The 15186-nt window shown below is 46.0% G+C and overlaps 1 protein-coding gene across 1 annotated transcript; it reads right to left on the reverse strand.

Moving 5' to 3' along the window:
- Positions 1-301: 301 nt before the first annotated feature.
- LOC122546956 (uncharacterized) lies at positions 302-7859 on the reverse strand. Its single transcript, XM_043685565.2, has 2 exons — positions 7740-7859; positions 302-1800 (listed from the first exon to the last, which is right to left on the reverse strand). Exon 2 carries the CDS (start codon positions 1444-1446, stop codon positions 436-438), a length of 1011 nt encoding a protein of 336 aa, XP_043541500.2. The 5' UTR covers positions 1447-1800; positions 7740-7859; the 3' UTR covers positions 302-435.
- Between the last annotated feature and the right edge of the window lie 7327 nt (positions 7860-15186).

A 15186-nucleotide genomic window follows, 5' to 3' on the forward strand; every position in this document is an offset into this window, starting at 1 on the left:
CTTCGGCGGGACAGTGTGGACTTGTTGGGCCGAAGGGCCTGTTTCCACACTGTACGTAATCTAATCTAATCTAATACCGATACGTACAATCTCCAGAGCTCCACCTCTCTGCAATCTCCAAGTTCCTCCCGTGAGAAGCAGGCGCGTCGAGTAAACAAAACAACCGCCTAACATGACCATTTCAATGTCAATGCGTCACGCTATTGGAGAAAATGAAACCTAAACTGAAGATAGTCGAACTTTCAAACCTTCCTTTCATTCAGCGACCTGTATGGCATTTGAAGCATTCGATTCACTGGAAGCAAAGTGGTGAGGGTGGCCAGTCCAGCATGATGGAACCCTCTGAACCCCCCACTTTGCCCACTGACAGAATAAACATGGTTTGTTCCTGAATGCGATGAGCAGCAGCACCAACAGCAGAACACACTCCTGCAGTCACTTGTGACCTCGCTGGTGTTTCTGCAGGCTGGATAATTGAGAGCATCCCTTCCCGCACCGAGAGCATGTGAACAGTCTGTCCTTGGCGTGAACCCACTGGTGTGCCTGCAGGTTGGATAACTGCGTGAATCCTTTCCCACACTGAGAGCAGGTGAACGGTTTCTCCCCAGTGTGAACTCGCTGGTGCGCTTGCAAGTTGCATGATCGAGAGAATCCCTTCCCGCACTGAGAGCAGGCGAATGGCTTTTCCCCGCTGTGTACCCGCTGGTGCGCTTGCAAGTTGCACGATCGAGAGAATCCCTTCCCGCACTGAGAGCAGGCGAATGGCTTTTCCCCAGTGTGGCCTCGCTGGTGTTTCTGCAGGCTGGATAACCGACTGAATCCCTTCGCACACTGAGAGGAGGAGAGTGACCTCTCCCTGGTGTGACTTCGCTGGTGTGCTTGCAGGTTGGATAACTGCGTGAACCCCTTCTCGCACCGAGAACAGGTGAACGGCCTCTCCCCGGTGTGAACCCGCTGGTGGACTTTCAGTTCGGACAAGCGAGCGAATCCTTTCGTGCACTGAGAGCAGATGAACGGCTTCTCTTCAGTATGAATGCGTTGGTGTTGCAGCAGGTTGCAGGACTCAGAGAAACCCTTCCCGCACTGCGAGCAGGTGAACGGCCTCTCCCCGGTGTGAATGCGTTGGTGAATGACCAAGGCGAACGACTGAGTAAATCCTTTTCCACACTCGCAGCAAGTGTACGGCCTCTCCCCGGTGTGAACTCGCTTGTGTCTCAGCAGGTTGCCCGAATCGGCGAATCCCTTCCCACAGTCCGGGCAGGTGAACGGCCTCTCCACAGTGTGAATGCGCTGGTGTCTCAGCAGACTGGAGACCGTGCTGAACGCTTTCCTACACATGAAACAGGTGAATGGCTTCTTCCCAGTGTGTCTGCGCTGATGAATCTCAAGCTTGGATGGGCAACGGAATCCGTCCCCACATTGCCCACATTTCCAGGATTTATCCATGCTGAGAGTGTTCACATTCCCTTTCCAGGCCTAACAATCAGTTGGCGTTTTGTCTACACACACAACATATTTTTTGGTCTCTCTCTGCCATGAATTGTGCACTCATGTCTTTCAGGCTATTTAAGTAGTTATGGCTCTGTTCACTGCCGGTGCACTCAAACATTCTCACTCAGGGATTTGTGTGTCTCTGGGAATCCTTTTCCAGTCACATTGATTCTTAAAACCTTTTGAAGCAGACAGGAGAAAGAAACATTTCTCATTCCATCGTCCAGAGTCTGTGACGTTCAAGTCTTGATGAATCGAGTGATGTTACATTTTAGGAATTCTTTCTCCAAATCCTTCCCATCGAATATCCTGTAAAGACAGTTTAAGAATCATCACTATCAGTGCAAGATAAAAATTCAAAAGGAAATGTTCTCCCAAAGACAATACTTCATGCTAATTGATGGATTTCTATTTATTGTCAGTGCAGACCTGATGAGCCAAATGGCCTCTTATGTAATTATTCTTCATACTTGTTCTGCAAGATAAATACATATCAATCACTGCATTAAAAACATTCAAATTAACTGGACTGCACAGCTTGATTAAAGACATTTTAGGATATAAGGAAGAATGTTAGGCTTCGACTGGTTACCATGTGGAACTCTCTACACATGAGGAAGTGGAAAGAATTATTTCAAACAATTGATTGAAAATGTAAAAGATTCTTCTCAGATTTCAAAACAAAATTGGATGGACAGTTAAGAGAAAGGAACTTGCTGGATGACAAGAATAGAGCCATAGAGATGTACAGTGCAAAGACAGAGGCTTCAGCACAACTCGCCATGCTGACCAGGTATGCTAAAGCAATCTCATCTCATTTGTCAGCACTTGGCCCATATCCCTCTAAACCCTTCCTATACATGCAGAAATCCAGATGCCTTTTAAATGTTGTAATTCATTGAAGCGTAGAATCCCAATAGTGTAGAAACAGGCCACACCGAACCTCAGAAGAGTACCCCACCCAGAGCCTTTACCCTACCGCATTGCTCTACATCTCCCTGACTAATGTACCTAACCTACACATCCCTGAACACTACGAGCAATTCGTCTAACCCAGATATCGTGGGACTGTGGGAGGGATCGGAACACCTGGAGGGGGGAGACACACACACACACACACACACACACACACACACACACACACACACACACACACACACACAAAAAAAAAACCAGGGTCCCTGGCGCTGTGAGGCAGCAGTACTAACCACTGAACCACCGTGCCACTGAATTGTAGCACCCTGCGCCAGTTCCTCTGGCAGCCCACTCCATCCACGTAACACCCTCTACATGAAAAGATTGCCAGTTAAATCTTTACCCTCTCACCCTAAACCTGTTCCTTCTACTTCTGGACTCCTCATCGCAGGGAAAAGACCCTGTCTATTTACCATATCCATGTCCCTCATGTTTTTATCAATCTCTATAAGGCCACCCCTCAGCCTCCAACGCTCCAGAGAAAAAAGCGCCAGCCTATTCAGCCTCTTCCGATAGATCAAACCTTCCAACCTGGCAACGTCCCTGTAAATCTTTTCTGAATGCTTTCAAGTTTCATAACACTATTCCTATTGGAGGGAGACCAGAATGCAATATTCCAAAAGTGTCATAACCAATATCCTGTACAGCTGCAGCATTACCTCCCAACTCCTTTACTCAATGCTCTGACTAATAAAAGAAACACCAAATGCCTCCTTCACTATCCTATCTACCTGCGACTCCACTTTCAAGGAACTATAAACCTGCACTCCAAGGTCTCTTTGTTCAGCAACACTCTCCAGGACCTTAGCATGAAGCATATTAGCTCTGCCCTGTATGTCTTTCCAAAATGCAGCCCCTCACATTGATCGAAATTAAACTCCGTCTGCAACTCCACGGCCCGTTGGCCTGTCTAATCAAGATCCCATTGTATAGTGAGGCTACCTTCTTCGCTGTCCACGATACCTCCAATTCTGGTGTCTTTTGCAAATTTACTCACTATACCTCCTGTGTTCACATCCAAATCATTTATAAAAATTACAAAAAGCAGTGGACTCAGTATTGATCCTTGTGGCACACGACTGGTCATAGGTCTCCAGTTGAAAGGCAATCTACCACTGAGCCAGTTCTGTATCCAAATAGCCAGCTCTCCCTGTATTCCACATGATCTAACCTTGCTAACCAGTCAACCATGAGGAACCTTGCCAAACACCGTACTCAAGTCCATGTAGATCACGTCCACCACTCTGCCCTCGTCAATCCTCTTTGTTACTTATAGAGTCATAGAGATGTACAGCATGGAAACAGATCCTTTGGTCCAACACGTCCATGCTAACCAGATATCTCAACCCAATCTAGTCCCACCTGCCAGCACCCGGCCCATATCCCTACAAACCCTTCCTATTCATATACCCATCCAAATGCCTCTTAAATGTTGCAATTGTACCAGCCTCCACCACTTCCTCTGACAGCTCATTCCATATACATATCACCATCTGTGTGAAAAAATTGTCCCTTAGGTCTTTTTTATATCTTTCCTCTTTCACACTAAACCTATGCCCTCTAGTTCTGGACTCCCCGACCGCAGGGAAAAGACTTTGTCTATTTACCCTATCCATGCCCCTCATAATTGTGTAAACCTCTATAAGGTCACCCCTTAACCTCCGACGCTCCAGGGAAAACAGCCCCAGCCTGTTCAGCCTCTCCCTATAGCTCAAATCCTTCAGCCCTGGCAAAATCCTTGTAAATCTTTTCTGAACCCTTTCAAGTTTCACAACATCTTTTTGATCGGAAGGAGACCAGAATGCATGCAATATTCCAACAGTGGCCTAACCAATGTCCTGTACAGCCGCAACATGACCTCCCAACTCCTGTACTCAATACTCTGATCAATATACGAATGCATACCAAATGCCTTTTTCACTATCCTATCTACCTGAGACTCCACTTTCAAGGAGCTATTTGTGAAGCATGATTTCCCACGCAGAAAGCTATGTTGACAATCCCTAATTAGTCCTTGTCTTTCTGAATACACATAAATCCTGTCCCTCAGGATTCCCTCCACAGATGTCAGGCTCACTGGTTTATAGCTCGCTGGCTTTTTCTTACCATCTTTCTCAAATAGTGACACCAGGTTAGCCAACCTCCAGCCTTCCAGCACCTCATCTGTGGCTATCGATGGTACAAATTTCTCAGCAAAGGGGCCCAACCCCCACCTTACTCGTTTAAACCCTCCTGAGCAGCTGTAGTTAAATCCCCCTGCCTGTTCATTCGGCCCTTTCCAAATCTGGTGCAGTCCGTCCTTCTTATACAGGTCACTTTTACTTCAGAAGAGATTCCAATGATCCAAAAATGTGAACCCTTCTTCCCTGCACCAGCTCCTCAGCCACGCATTCATCTGCTGTATTCACCTAGTCCTACCCTCACTAACTTATAGTACCGGGAGTAATCCAGATATTACTAACCTCGAGGCCTTCCTTATTAGATTTCTGCCTAACTTTCTATATTCAACTTTCAGAATCTCATCCTTTTTCCGTCCTATGTCATTACTTCCAATGCATAAAATGACCTTCTGCTGGTCCCTCTTTCCTTGAGAATATTCTGCACTCTCTCCGAGATATCCTTGATCCTGGCACCAGGGAGGCAACACACCATTCTGATTTCTCGCTGCCAGCCGCAGAAATGTCTGCCTGTGCCTCTGACTAGATTAGGTTACATAAAGCTTACCTACAGAGTGGAAACAGGCCATTAGGCCCAACATGTCCACACTGACCTTCCAAAAAGTAATCCACCCAGAACACATTCCCGTCCCTTATATTTAACCCTGACTAATGCACTTAACACTATGGGCAATTTAGTATGGCCAATTCACCTGACCTGCACAACTTTGGACTCTGGGATCACCCGGAGGAAACCCACACAGGCAAGGGAGAATGTGCACACTCCACACGGACAGTTCCCCGAGGCAGGAATCAAACCCCGATCCCTGAGGCAGGGGTGCTTAGCACTGAACCACCGCGCCACCCCAATCACAATCGATCACTTGGAACCTCACATACCCCTCGTTACATTAGGCCAGTCTTGGCACAGAAACTTGACTGTTCGTGCTACATTCCCCGAAGAGTCCATCACCCCCCTACATTTCCCAAAACAGCATACTTGTTTGTGATGGGGATAGCCTGCACTCCCTGTCTCCCTCTCCTACCTTTCCTGGAGGTAGCCCATCCACCTGAATGTATCTGTGGTTTTTCTCACCTCCTATACCAGCCATCCATCAACCACCAGCTCCTCATTGCCTCTAACTGCTGCTATAACCGATCCAAGCAATTTGATAGGATTCACAACCAAAGACACTTCCTGCAGACGTAATCATCAGTAACATGGAAACTCTCCCTGCAGGAGAAAAGCAAACCACTTTGCCTGCCCACCACTTGCTCACAGAAACCATGTCGGTTTTCAGCCAAAGAGAGCTACCCATAATGCCACTGGCACCTCAACTTGAACACGCTCCTGAAGCCTGTCTCCCCAGGTACTTCATCTCCACAAAGTCCACGCAGACTATGTGGCACCAAGATACCTGAAAGGAATGAACACTATCCTTGGGACCTATTGAAACCAGGATGCTAGTCATTAGCATTGTTTCTGCAGATTAGCTAAACCTCCTGTTACAACTGTTAACTGATGGATACGCCACACAAGTAATGGTTTTCTACTGACTGTACTCAAACCAGCATTGTCTTGTAATTAACATTACACTGCTGTAACCCTATAAAACTGACTGTCCCTACTGCTTGGCGAGGAAAATCCTTGACTTAACTGCAAAGTGCCCGTTTTGTATCAGTCCAGTCAATTTCTCGTCTCCACCATATTGCGAGAAATAAATCACTGTTCGTCAATTTCACAAGATCTGTGTGTGGCCTCTATTGGACAATTCTCTGACATGATCCAAGCTCCCACACCTGACAGAAAGAGCACATCACTCTAATAAAGGCCATCTTTGCACCTTAACAATGTACAGACCCAGAAAATAGCCCAGTTTTACTGCTCTAAAAAATACTGCTCCAAGTTAACTTAATACCTGTGTTTTATATTTTTAAACTTTAGTCAAGAGACAGATCTCAGTAAAACATATAATCAAAAAAGAACTCACTCTACTCCATAATTAGAGGTTTACAGCAAGATTATACTTTAAAAAACTATGTCTTAGCTGCTCCTTAGCTGTGAATTTCACTATTTGTTGATTTTTCTTAGACACATCCTGATGTCGAGAGATATTTGAACTCAAACAGCTAAGGCAGTAGCTATGCAGATTCATTGCCGTGTCAGACAGCAGTGTAGGTGTCTTTCCCTGACCATGTGGTTGGTATTTATAAATCCCGAGAAGGTCACCCTTCAGCCTCCAACACTCCAGGGAAAATAGCCTCAGCCTATTCAGCCTCTCTCTATAGATCAACCTTCCAACCCTGGCAACATCCTTGTAAATTTTTCTCTACCCTTTCAAGTTTCTCAACATCCTTTCTTATATGGAGACAATGACAGCCATTGAATCCAGACAGTGTGGAAAGAGGTCATTTGGCCCAACAAGTTCACACCGACGCTCCAAAGAGCAACCCAATACCCAGTCCCCTACCTATTCTACACTCACCTGACGAATGCAACTAACCTATACATCCCTGAACACAATGGACAATTTAGCAAGACCAATTCACCTAACCTGCACATCTTTGGATTGTGGGAGGAAAGTGGACTACCAACTGTAAACCCACACAGACACATGGAGAACACACAGACTTCACACAATCAGAAATCCAAAGCTAGAATCGAACCCGGGTCCCTGGCCTTGTGAGGCAGCAATGCTCTTGAGCCACTGTGCCACCCAGACATGACTAGATTGCTTGAGTGTTGGCATAAATTTGAATTGTCGTGCCTTAATTCGCTCATCACTGAAATATAGAATTTCACAGCAATTCTCTCATGCAAGAGTCGATCCAGCACACGATTGTTATGACAGCGTGGCAAAGCATTCAGCTCTTGCCTGGAAATCACCCCTTTCCATGGTGAGCAGTAAGAAAGGCGCAATTCTGTTAGCCAGACAAATAAGTGTGCCATGCTGAGGCAGTAATGGATGTCACCGACTGTTAGAGAGCAGAAGAGTGGGCCAACTTTTCCAGATCCTGCACCATCCCTGGATTCACTTCCCTGTTGTTCAATCCTTGCAAGTCAACAATGAGAAAAGAACTGGAAAGGGGAAGAATAAAAAGTCGTCGTATGCTCACTGATGACTGGCAAAGGAGGATGTTTCAGTCCGGGTGAATCTCAGCCTTCATTCAGCGGGAGACGAGAAGCAGCAGCTCCTTCCCTGGGCAGAAATGTGCAGCTTCACAAGCACATTGTCCACCTTCCGCATTCAGGCAATAGGGTGGCACTGATTGGCTGGAGGACCGGTTTGCTTCCGGTCTTCCAGGTTTCCCTATTGGACACTATTGTCGCTGCTCACCTGGCGGGCCCGCCCATTCCCCCCCCCCCCCCAACCTGCACATGCGCGGTGTTCCTGTCCAGCCGTCCGCAAAGGGGGACACAGGCTGTGCTGCCGATAGGGCGGTTTCCTCGTCGCAGTGCATTGTGGCTCCTTTAGCCACCATTGCGCCGTTTTAGCCGAACACATTCATCCGAGAAGAAATCCTGGGGTCCGTGCGATCTGCAAGATGGTCATTCAGCCCAACAAGGCCACACCGACTTTCCCAAAAACACACTCCACCCTCTCCCTTCAACTTCCCCTCCCACCAAAGGCATGAAAATCCTGGGCTTCCTCCAGCTCCAAATCCGATGCCTGGAGGAAGAACGCCTCATCTTCCGCCTTGGGACCCTCCAACCTCACGGTTTCAGTGTCGACTTCACCAGTTTCTTCATTTCCGATCACTCCACCTCACCTCAGAGTCAGCCCAGCACTACCTTCTTGCACTGTCCAACCTGTTCATCGTCCTTCCCAAATATCCGCCTCACCATCCCCATCGACTTGTCACCATCGCCCCCAGCGCCACACTTTCCAACTCTGATCTCCAGCATTTGCAGTCCTCACTTGCTCCCTTAATCCATCTAACCTACACATTCCTGGACACTATGGGGCAATTTAGCATGGCTAATCAACCTAACCTGCACATCTACAGACACCACACAGACACGGTGAGAATGTGCAAATTCCACACAATCGCCCAAGGCTGGAATTGAATTCGGGTCCCTGGGACTCTGAGGCAGCAGGGCTAACCACTGAGCCAATGTGCGAGACAAGGATGAACATTCAAAATGTGTTGCATAATCACCGCAATGTGCCTGAAGGAACTATCGTTTGCTTTGACTGTGAAGATCCCATTCTTTGATAAAAGAGTTTGTTAAGTTCAGGTCTGAAAATTTAAGCAACTGACTGACATATTGGAGAGGGCAAAGCGTGACTGCAAAGCTGAACATGAGAGTCAGTGATAATTTGTGAAGAGGACATGAGGGGTTGCACGATGTCGGAGACGGCCAGTGAGAGGGTAAGACATTGTCCAGTGGAGTATAAAGTGGATAGTATGATGTTTCTCAGGAACAATCAATGAAGAGCTCTTAAATTAAATTGGGGGATTTTGCAGAAATCTGAGGTATAGAGGTATCTGATTTTCCTGTGATAGAAATCATAGCGTGTTCGTGTGCAGGGACAGCAAGTGATTCAGAACGCAAAGTATCTTTTTATCCCATTCATTCACGAGACGTGCGCATCACTGGCTGCACTGACATTTACCCCCCATTCCTAGCAGCCTTTGAGAAGATGGTAGGGAGCTGTCTTATTGAACAACTGCATTCCAGAAAAAATGACAGAATTCCAGAGTCTGTCTTCTTTTGAGAAATACAAAGTAACAGAATTTAAACTGTTAGCTTTCAAGTTCCTGCTCCCGTTTCGACATTCGACTATCTAGCTTACACTGACTTAAAGACTGAAATTTAATTGATGGTCTCAGCGAGTTTATATTTTTCGAGGGTGGAACAATAGAGAATAAATAATGTTGTTTTGAATAAGACGCCAAATGAAACTAGTTCCTTCTGCCTACCCTTCGTCCATATCTTTCCCTTCCTTGCATATCTAAAAGTCTCTTTAAAGTATTGTATGGGACTCCACCACACTGGCAGTGCATTCCACACTTCGACCACTCCCAATGGAAAACATTTGCTCCTCACGTCTCCTTTGAACTTTCTACCCTCATCTTAAATGCGTGGCCCGTAGTCTTAGACATTTCAACTCTGGGGGAAAAAGAAGGAATCTGACTGTAAACCCTATCCATGCATCTCATAATTTTACAAACATTTAAGAAGTCACCCCTCAGCCTCCGCTATTCAAGAGAAAACCACATGAACTTTTTTTTTCCTTCCTGGCGTCGTCTTAAAGCTCCAACCCTTTAGATCAGGCAACATCCTGGTGAACGTCGCCTATACCATCCTCAACGCTTCCACACTTTTTCTGTAATGTGGCGACCAGAATTGAAATCGATATTTTCAGTATGACCTAGCCAAAATCACATAAAGCTGCAACATGACATCCTGACTCTTGAACTCAATTCCCTCACAAATACAGACAAGCAAGCCACGCTAACCACTTGGAGTGACCACTTTCAGGAAGCTGTGGACATGACCTCCAAGATCTCTCTGTGCATCAATGCTGTTCAGGGTCTTGTCATTAACTGCATACATTTCCTTAACATGTGATCTCCAAAAATGTGGCACCTCACAGATAGCCAGATAACTCAGGCTACGCTGACAGTTTCTGCCATTGTACCTCATACACTTTTTTCAGTCATCTCATGCATCAACTCTCCAGCAGGACATTGCAACCTTGAAATTGAGATAGAGTTCGTAGTCTCAGCTTGCACTTGGGATCCTGTTACGTTGCGGAGGCCGAACCCTTCAAGAATTGAAACCAAATACAAAGAAAACCTCACCTCGCCTCGTAATCTGGAATGAGCTCATTCTTAATGAAAAGCTCCAGCCCAAAACGTTGATTTCCCTGCTCTTCCGATGCTGCCTGATCTGCTGTGCTTTTCCAGCAACACGCTCTCAACTCTGATCTCCAGTATCTGCAGACCTCACTGGCGCCTCATAATCTGTTAAAATATCAGTGATAGAGTACTCCCGAGTTCCACATTTTAAAGAAAAACAGCAATTTATTTTCTTAACTCTAATATTGAACAATAAACAACAACTATTCAGAATTCCAAGCCCCCGTTTTCTTAATTACTTATTATCTGACCCCAACTCTATTAAAAAGAAATACTGTTCCACTAAGACACTTATTAAACGTTACATTAAATTAATCTCACGCCCACACAGTCTTGATCTTCTCCACTGTCTTCAATTTTCCAGCTGCTGATTTCCTGAATGATCTGTTATTTTTTACTGTGTGTGCGCTTTTCAGGGAAAGGGATCTTTGATAGAGAGGTATTTTTCTTTAATTTCTTTGAATGCAAGATGTTAGATGGGCAGTTAGCTCTCCGGCTGTATAGCAGTTGTCTGTTGTTCGATGGTGGTTGCTGTCCCTCTAACTTTCAAAACACAGGGTTTATATACCCACTATAATACAGTAAAATCTTAAATTTGATTGGTTTTCAGGTGTCAAAACAATATAATTCAGTTTCATTCCCTTCTAATATCCTGAACATAACTTAAACTAACTGGTTAAATTCGAATTGTTGTCGATACAACAACCAAACCTCAGGTATCCATTTAACAGCCAATTGTTACATTTGGAACAGCCTGACCTTGAGCTGGCAGCTATGGCTTCATATCAACATAGCGGACCAGTTAGACTGAGCGCCTCCTCGCAGAGCACTTTAGGGACCATCTCCGGGACACCCGCACCAATCAACCGCACCGCCCTGTGGCCCAACATTTCAACTCCCCCTCCCACTCTGCCGAGGACATGGAGTTCCTGGGCCTCCTTCCCCTCCGCTCCCTCACCACCAGACGCCTGGAGGAAGAGCGCCTCATCTTCAACCCCAGGGCATCAATGTGGACTTCAACAGTTTCCTCATTTCCCCTTCCCCCACCTCACCCTACTTCCAAACTTCCAGATCAGCAGTGTACCCATCTCTTGTCCTACCTGCCTATCTTCTTTTCCACCTATCTACTCCACCCTCCTCCCTGACCTATCACCTTCATCCCCTCCCCCACTCACCTATTGTACTCTATGCCACTTTCTCCCCACCCCCACCCTCCTCTAGCTTATCTGTCCACACTTCAGGCTCTCTGCCTTTATTGCTGATGAAGGGCTCTTGCCCGAAACGTCGATTTTGCTGCTCCTTGGATGCTGCCTGAACTGCTGTGCCCTTCCAGCACCACTAATTCAAATTCTGGTTTCCAGCATCTGCAGTCATTGTTTTTACCCCGTTATGAGACACTGCCAATCAGACAAAGAAACAGAACTACACCACTTCCATGCACACGAAGAAAAGGAATCTAGAGAAACTTGGCATTACTACCAGCAGTAATCAAGCCGTCCCTGGTACCATGGTTGAAACCGGTACCACCGCAGGGAAAAGGATCCTTATTTTGTCTCACCACACCCTTCAAACAGACAAAATCGGAGTTCTCTGCCAAGGTCTCGATTTCTGTCCCGCTACTAAAAAGGACCACATTGGTCGCATGACAGAAACAGTGGAATTCATCAGGCAAAAGAGAATTATCTCACAAATCCCAATATGTCAGTCGTGAGTCCGGTGAGACAATGGACAAACTGGAACAGTCGACGGAGTGATTCACAGTGCAGCGAGCAATGGAGAGAGTGGAATTGCACCCCTCTGGAAGTCTGCTGCCCTCAGCTCGAGATGTATGCTCAAGCTGCTACCGCCATGTTCATCAGCTGCGTTCACAAGATAGTGTAAACTATTAGCCAGGCACAACGCCATCCAGTCTTGCAAGACCAATCACAACTAGCAGACAAAATACAATGGACTACTGCAAAGAAGCTGCAGTGAAATGAACAATCAGGACCATTGCAGACAACTGATCCAACGAAAGAACACAATTGTCAACTCACCAGAATGATCAAGACCTTTCATTCAGAGCGTCAAAATACCCTATGCACTTCCACGTACTTCTCACAGAGGAGATTGCTACCGCCTTCTGAAGACACAAAAAGCTAACATACTTGGATGGTTACAGGATCCTGTGTGAGAATCTCTCTGGCTATGTCAAGGGAATCTTGAAACCCATTGTTCAAGGAACCCCCAGCTTCTGTTGTGACACCAAAGATTTCTTACAGAACCCATGGCCAATCGAACCAGAAACATTCCTCTTCACAATGGACGTTTCGGCACTCTATGCCACTATCCCCCCTTGATGACAGCATCATTGTAACAACCTCAATACTCAATACCAACAATCAACAGTTCCCAGGCACAATCATACAACTCATTTTCTTCATCATCGTCGACCCCAACATCTTAATCTTCGATAAACAGTTCTGCATCTGAACACATGGAGCAGTCATGAGGACCAAATTTGCACCCCAATATGTCAACATTTTCATGCACAAGTTAGCTTTGCTGCACAGGGCCTCCAATCAACCTTGTGCATCAGATACATTGATGACATTTTTTCCTTTGGACTCATGGTGAGGAACCACTGAAACGCTGATACAACAATGTCAGCAAGATTTATCCCACCATGGATTACTCTTCAGAATCAGACTCATCCTTGGACACCTCAGTACTACACTCTACTGCAAGCCCAAGGATAACTTCACGATACTGCCCTTCTCTAGTTTCCATCCTAAACATATTAAGGAAGCCATCCCCTATGGATAAACCTTATGCATAAACAGGATATGTTCAATCAAAGAAGATCATGACAGACGCCCGAAGATCCTGAAAGACATGCTCACAAGAAGATGCTGAACACATCGATCACCATTTCTGATTTGCCACAGCCAAAAACTGCAACGCCCTTCTCAGAAGACAGCCATTCCTCAGAGTGCCCTTCGGCCTCCAGCATTTCCCCAGAGTGTAGAAACTACGCCAAGTTCTTCAACATACCATCGATGACGATGAACATCTCACCAAGGTCATCTCCATGCCTCCGTTTCTTGCCTTCAAACAGAAACCAAACCTTAAACAGATCATCGTTCACAGCAAACTACGAGGCCTTCAGGACAACATCGAATACAACACCACACAACACTGCCATAGCAACCTCTGCAAGACATCTGTATCTCACTCCTGCCTATGTGTTACAGTGAATATGATGCATCCGGAAACCCGGAATTGAACACCAACCTATAACTCACTCCTGGGCGTCATCCTGAACTCCTTCATCAAATTCCAGCCTGTAACTTAATCTCGGGTACCTGTCACAATATAAACACCACGATGCCTGAAATTACAATTCCGTAGAATTCAGCAAACCAGGATTAATCTTTCTGGAATTAGGGAAGAGATTTTACAAGGATGTTGCTAGGACTCAACGGTCTGTGTTATAGGGAGAGACTGGATAAGCTAGAACTACTTTCTTAAGAGCGTACGAGACTGAAGGGGGATCTTACAGAAGTGTATAGGATCATGAGAGGCATGAGAGTGAATGTACTCTCTTTTTCCGAGTTTGGGGAATCGAGGATAAGAGAACATCAGTTTAAGGTTAGTGGGGGAAGAATAAAAGGGAACCTAAGGGGCAACTATTTTAGAAGGTGTGTGGTATGCATATGGAATGAGCTGCTAGCAGAAGTGGTCGAGACGGGTCCATTACCTATATTTAAAGACATCTGGACAAATACATGGATAGGAATGGTGTAGAAGCTTTATGGACCAAGTGCAGGCAAATGGAGTTAACAGCGGTTGGGCATTTTGTTCAGCATGACCAGTTTGGGCCAAACGGCCTGTCTCCATGCTGTAGGACTCTATGACTGTATGAGATCTCCATCTCACTTTCTCTCCCTACGGCACACGTTAATGCTACTCTGAAGGAATCTCATCCACATACCAGTATAGGAGCTTGAGATTAAAAATCATGAGGGGGCAATTCAACTGCTTGAGCCTACTATGCCATGCTGATAGCATCTCAGTGTCAACACCACTTTTCTGTGCACTCCTCATAATCCCTTGACAAGTTACGATATTAAAATAAAATCAGTCCTCCTACAATCTATTCAACCACACTCTGGACGACTGCATTCCATTGTTTTCACAAACAGTTGGAATAAATTGTCCTCAGCATTCCTTTAAATCTGATACCCCTGATCATCAATTTTTCTTTCGTCTCTCACGGAGTGGGGGGACTGTTTTCTTGAACTGTTATAGACCATGTTTTGTAGGTTGACCTACAATGCCCTGAAGGAGGGAATTCCAGGATTTTGACTCAGCGACACTGAAGAAATGGCTGATATATTTCCAAGTCAGGATGATAAATGACTTGGAGGGAAACACGCAGAGGTGGTGTTCCCATCTATCTGTTGTCCTTGCCCTTTTACATGGCAGTAACCTTGGGTTTGGTAGGTGGTCTCTGAGGATCTTTGGTGACTTTCTGCAGGCCATTTTGTACACGGTACCTACTGCTGGTACTGGGTATTGCTGGTGGAAGGAGTGGATGTGGGGGTAGACTGCCAAGCAATCCAGTGACTGTCTGGGTGGCACAGTGGCTTTTGGGCGGTACATGGCTCAGTGGTTAGCACTGCTCTCTCAAAGCACCAGGGACCCAGGCTCGATT

This window comes from Chiloscyllium plagiosum, unplaced genomic scaffold (genome assembly GCF_037043375.1).
Source record: "Chiloscyllium plagiosum isolate Xiang-an unplaced genomic scaffold, Cpla_swu_hap1 HiC_scaffold_41, whole genome shotgun sequence".
NCBI classification, from domain to species: domain Eukaryota; kingdom Metazoa; phylum Chordata; class Chondrichthyes; order Orectolobiformes; family Hemiscylliidae; genus Chiloscyllium; species Chiloscyllium plagiosum.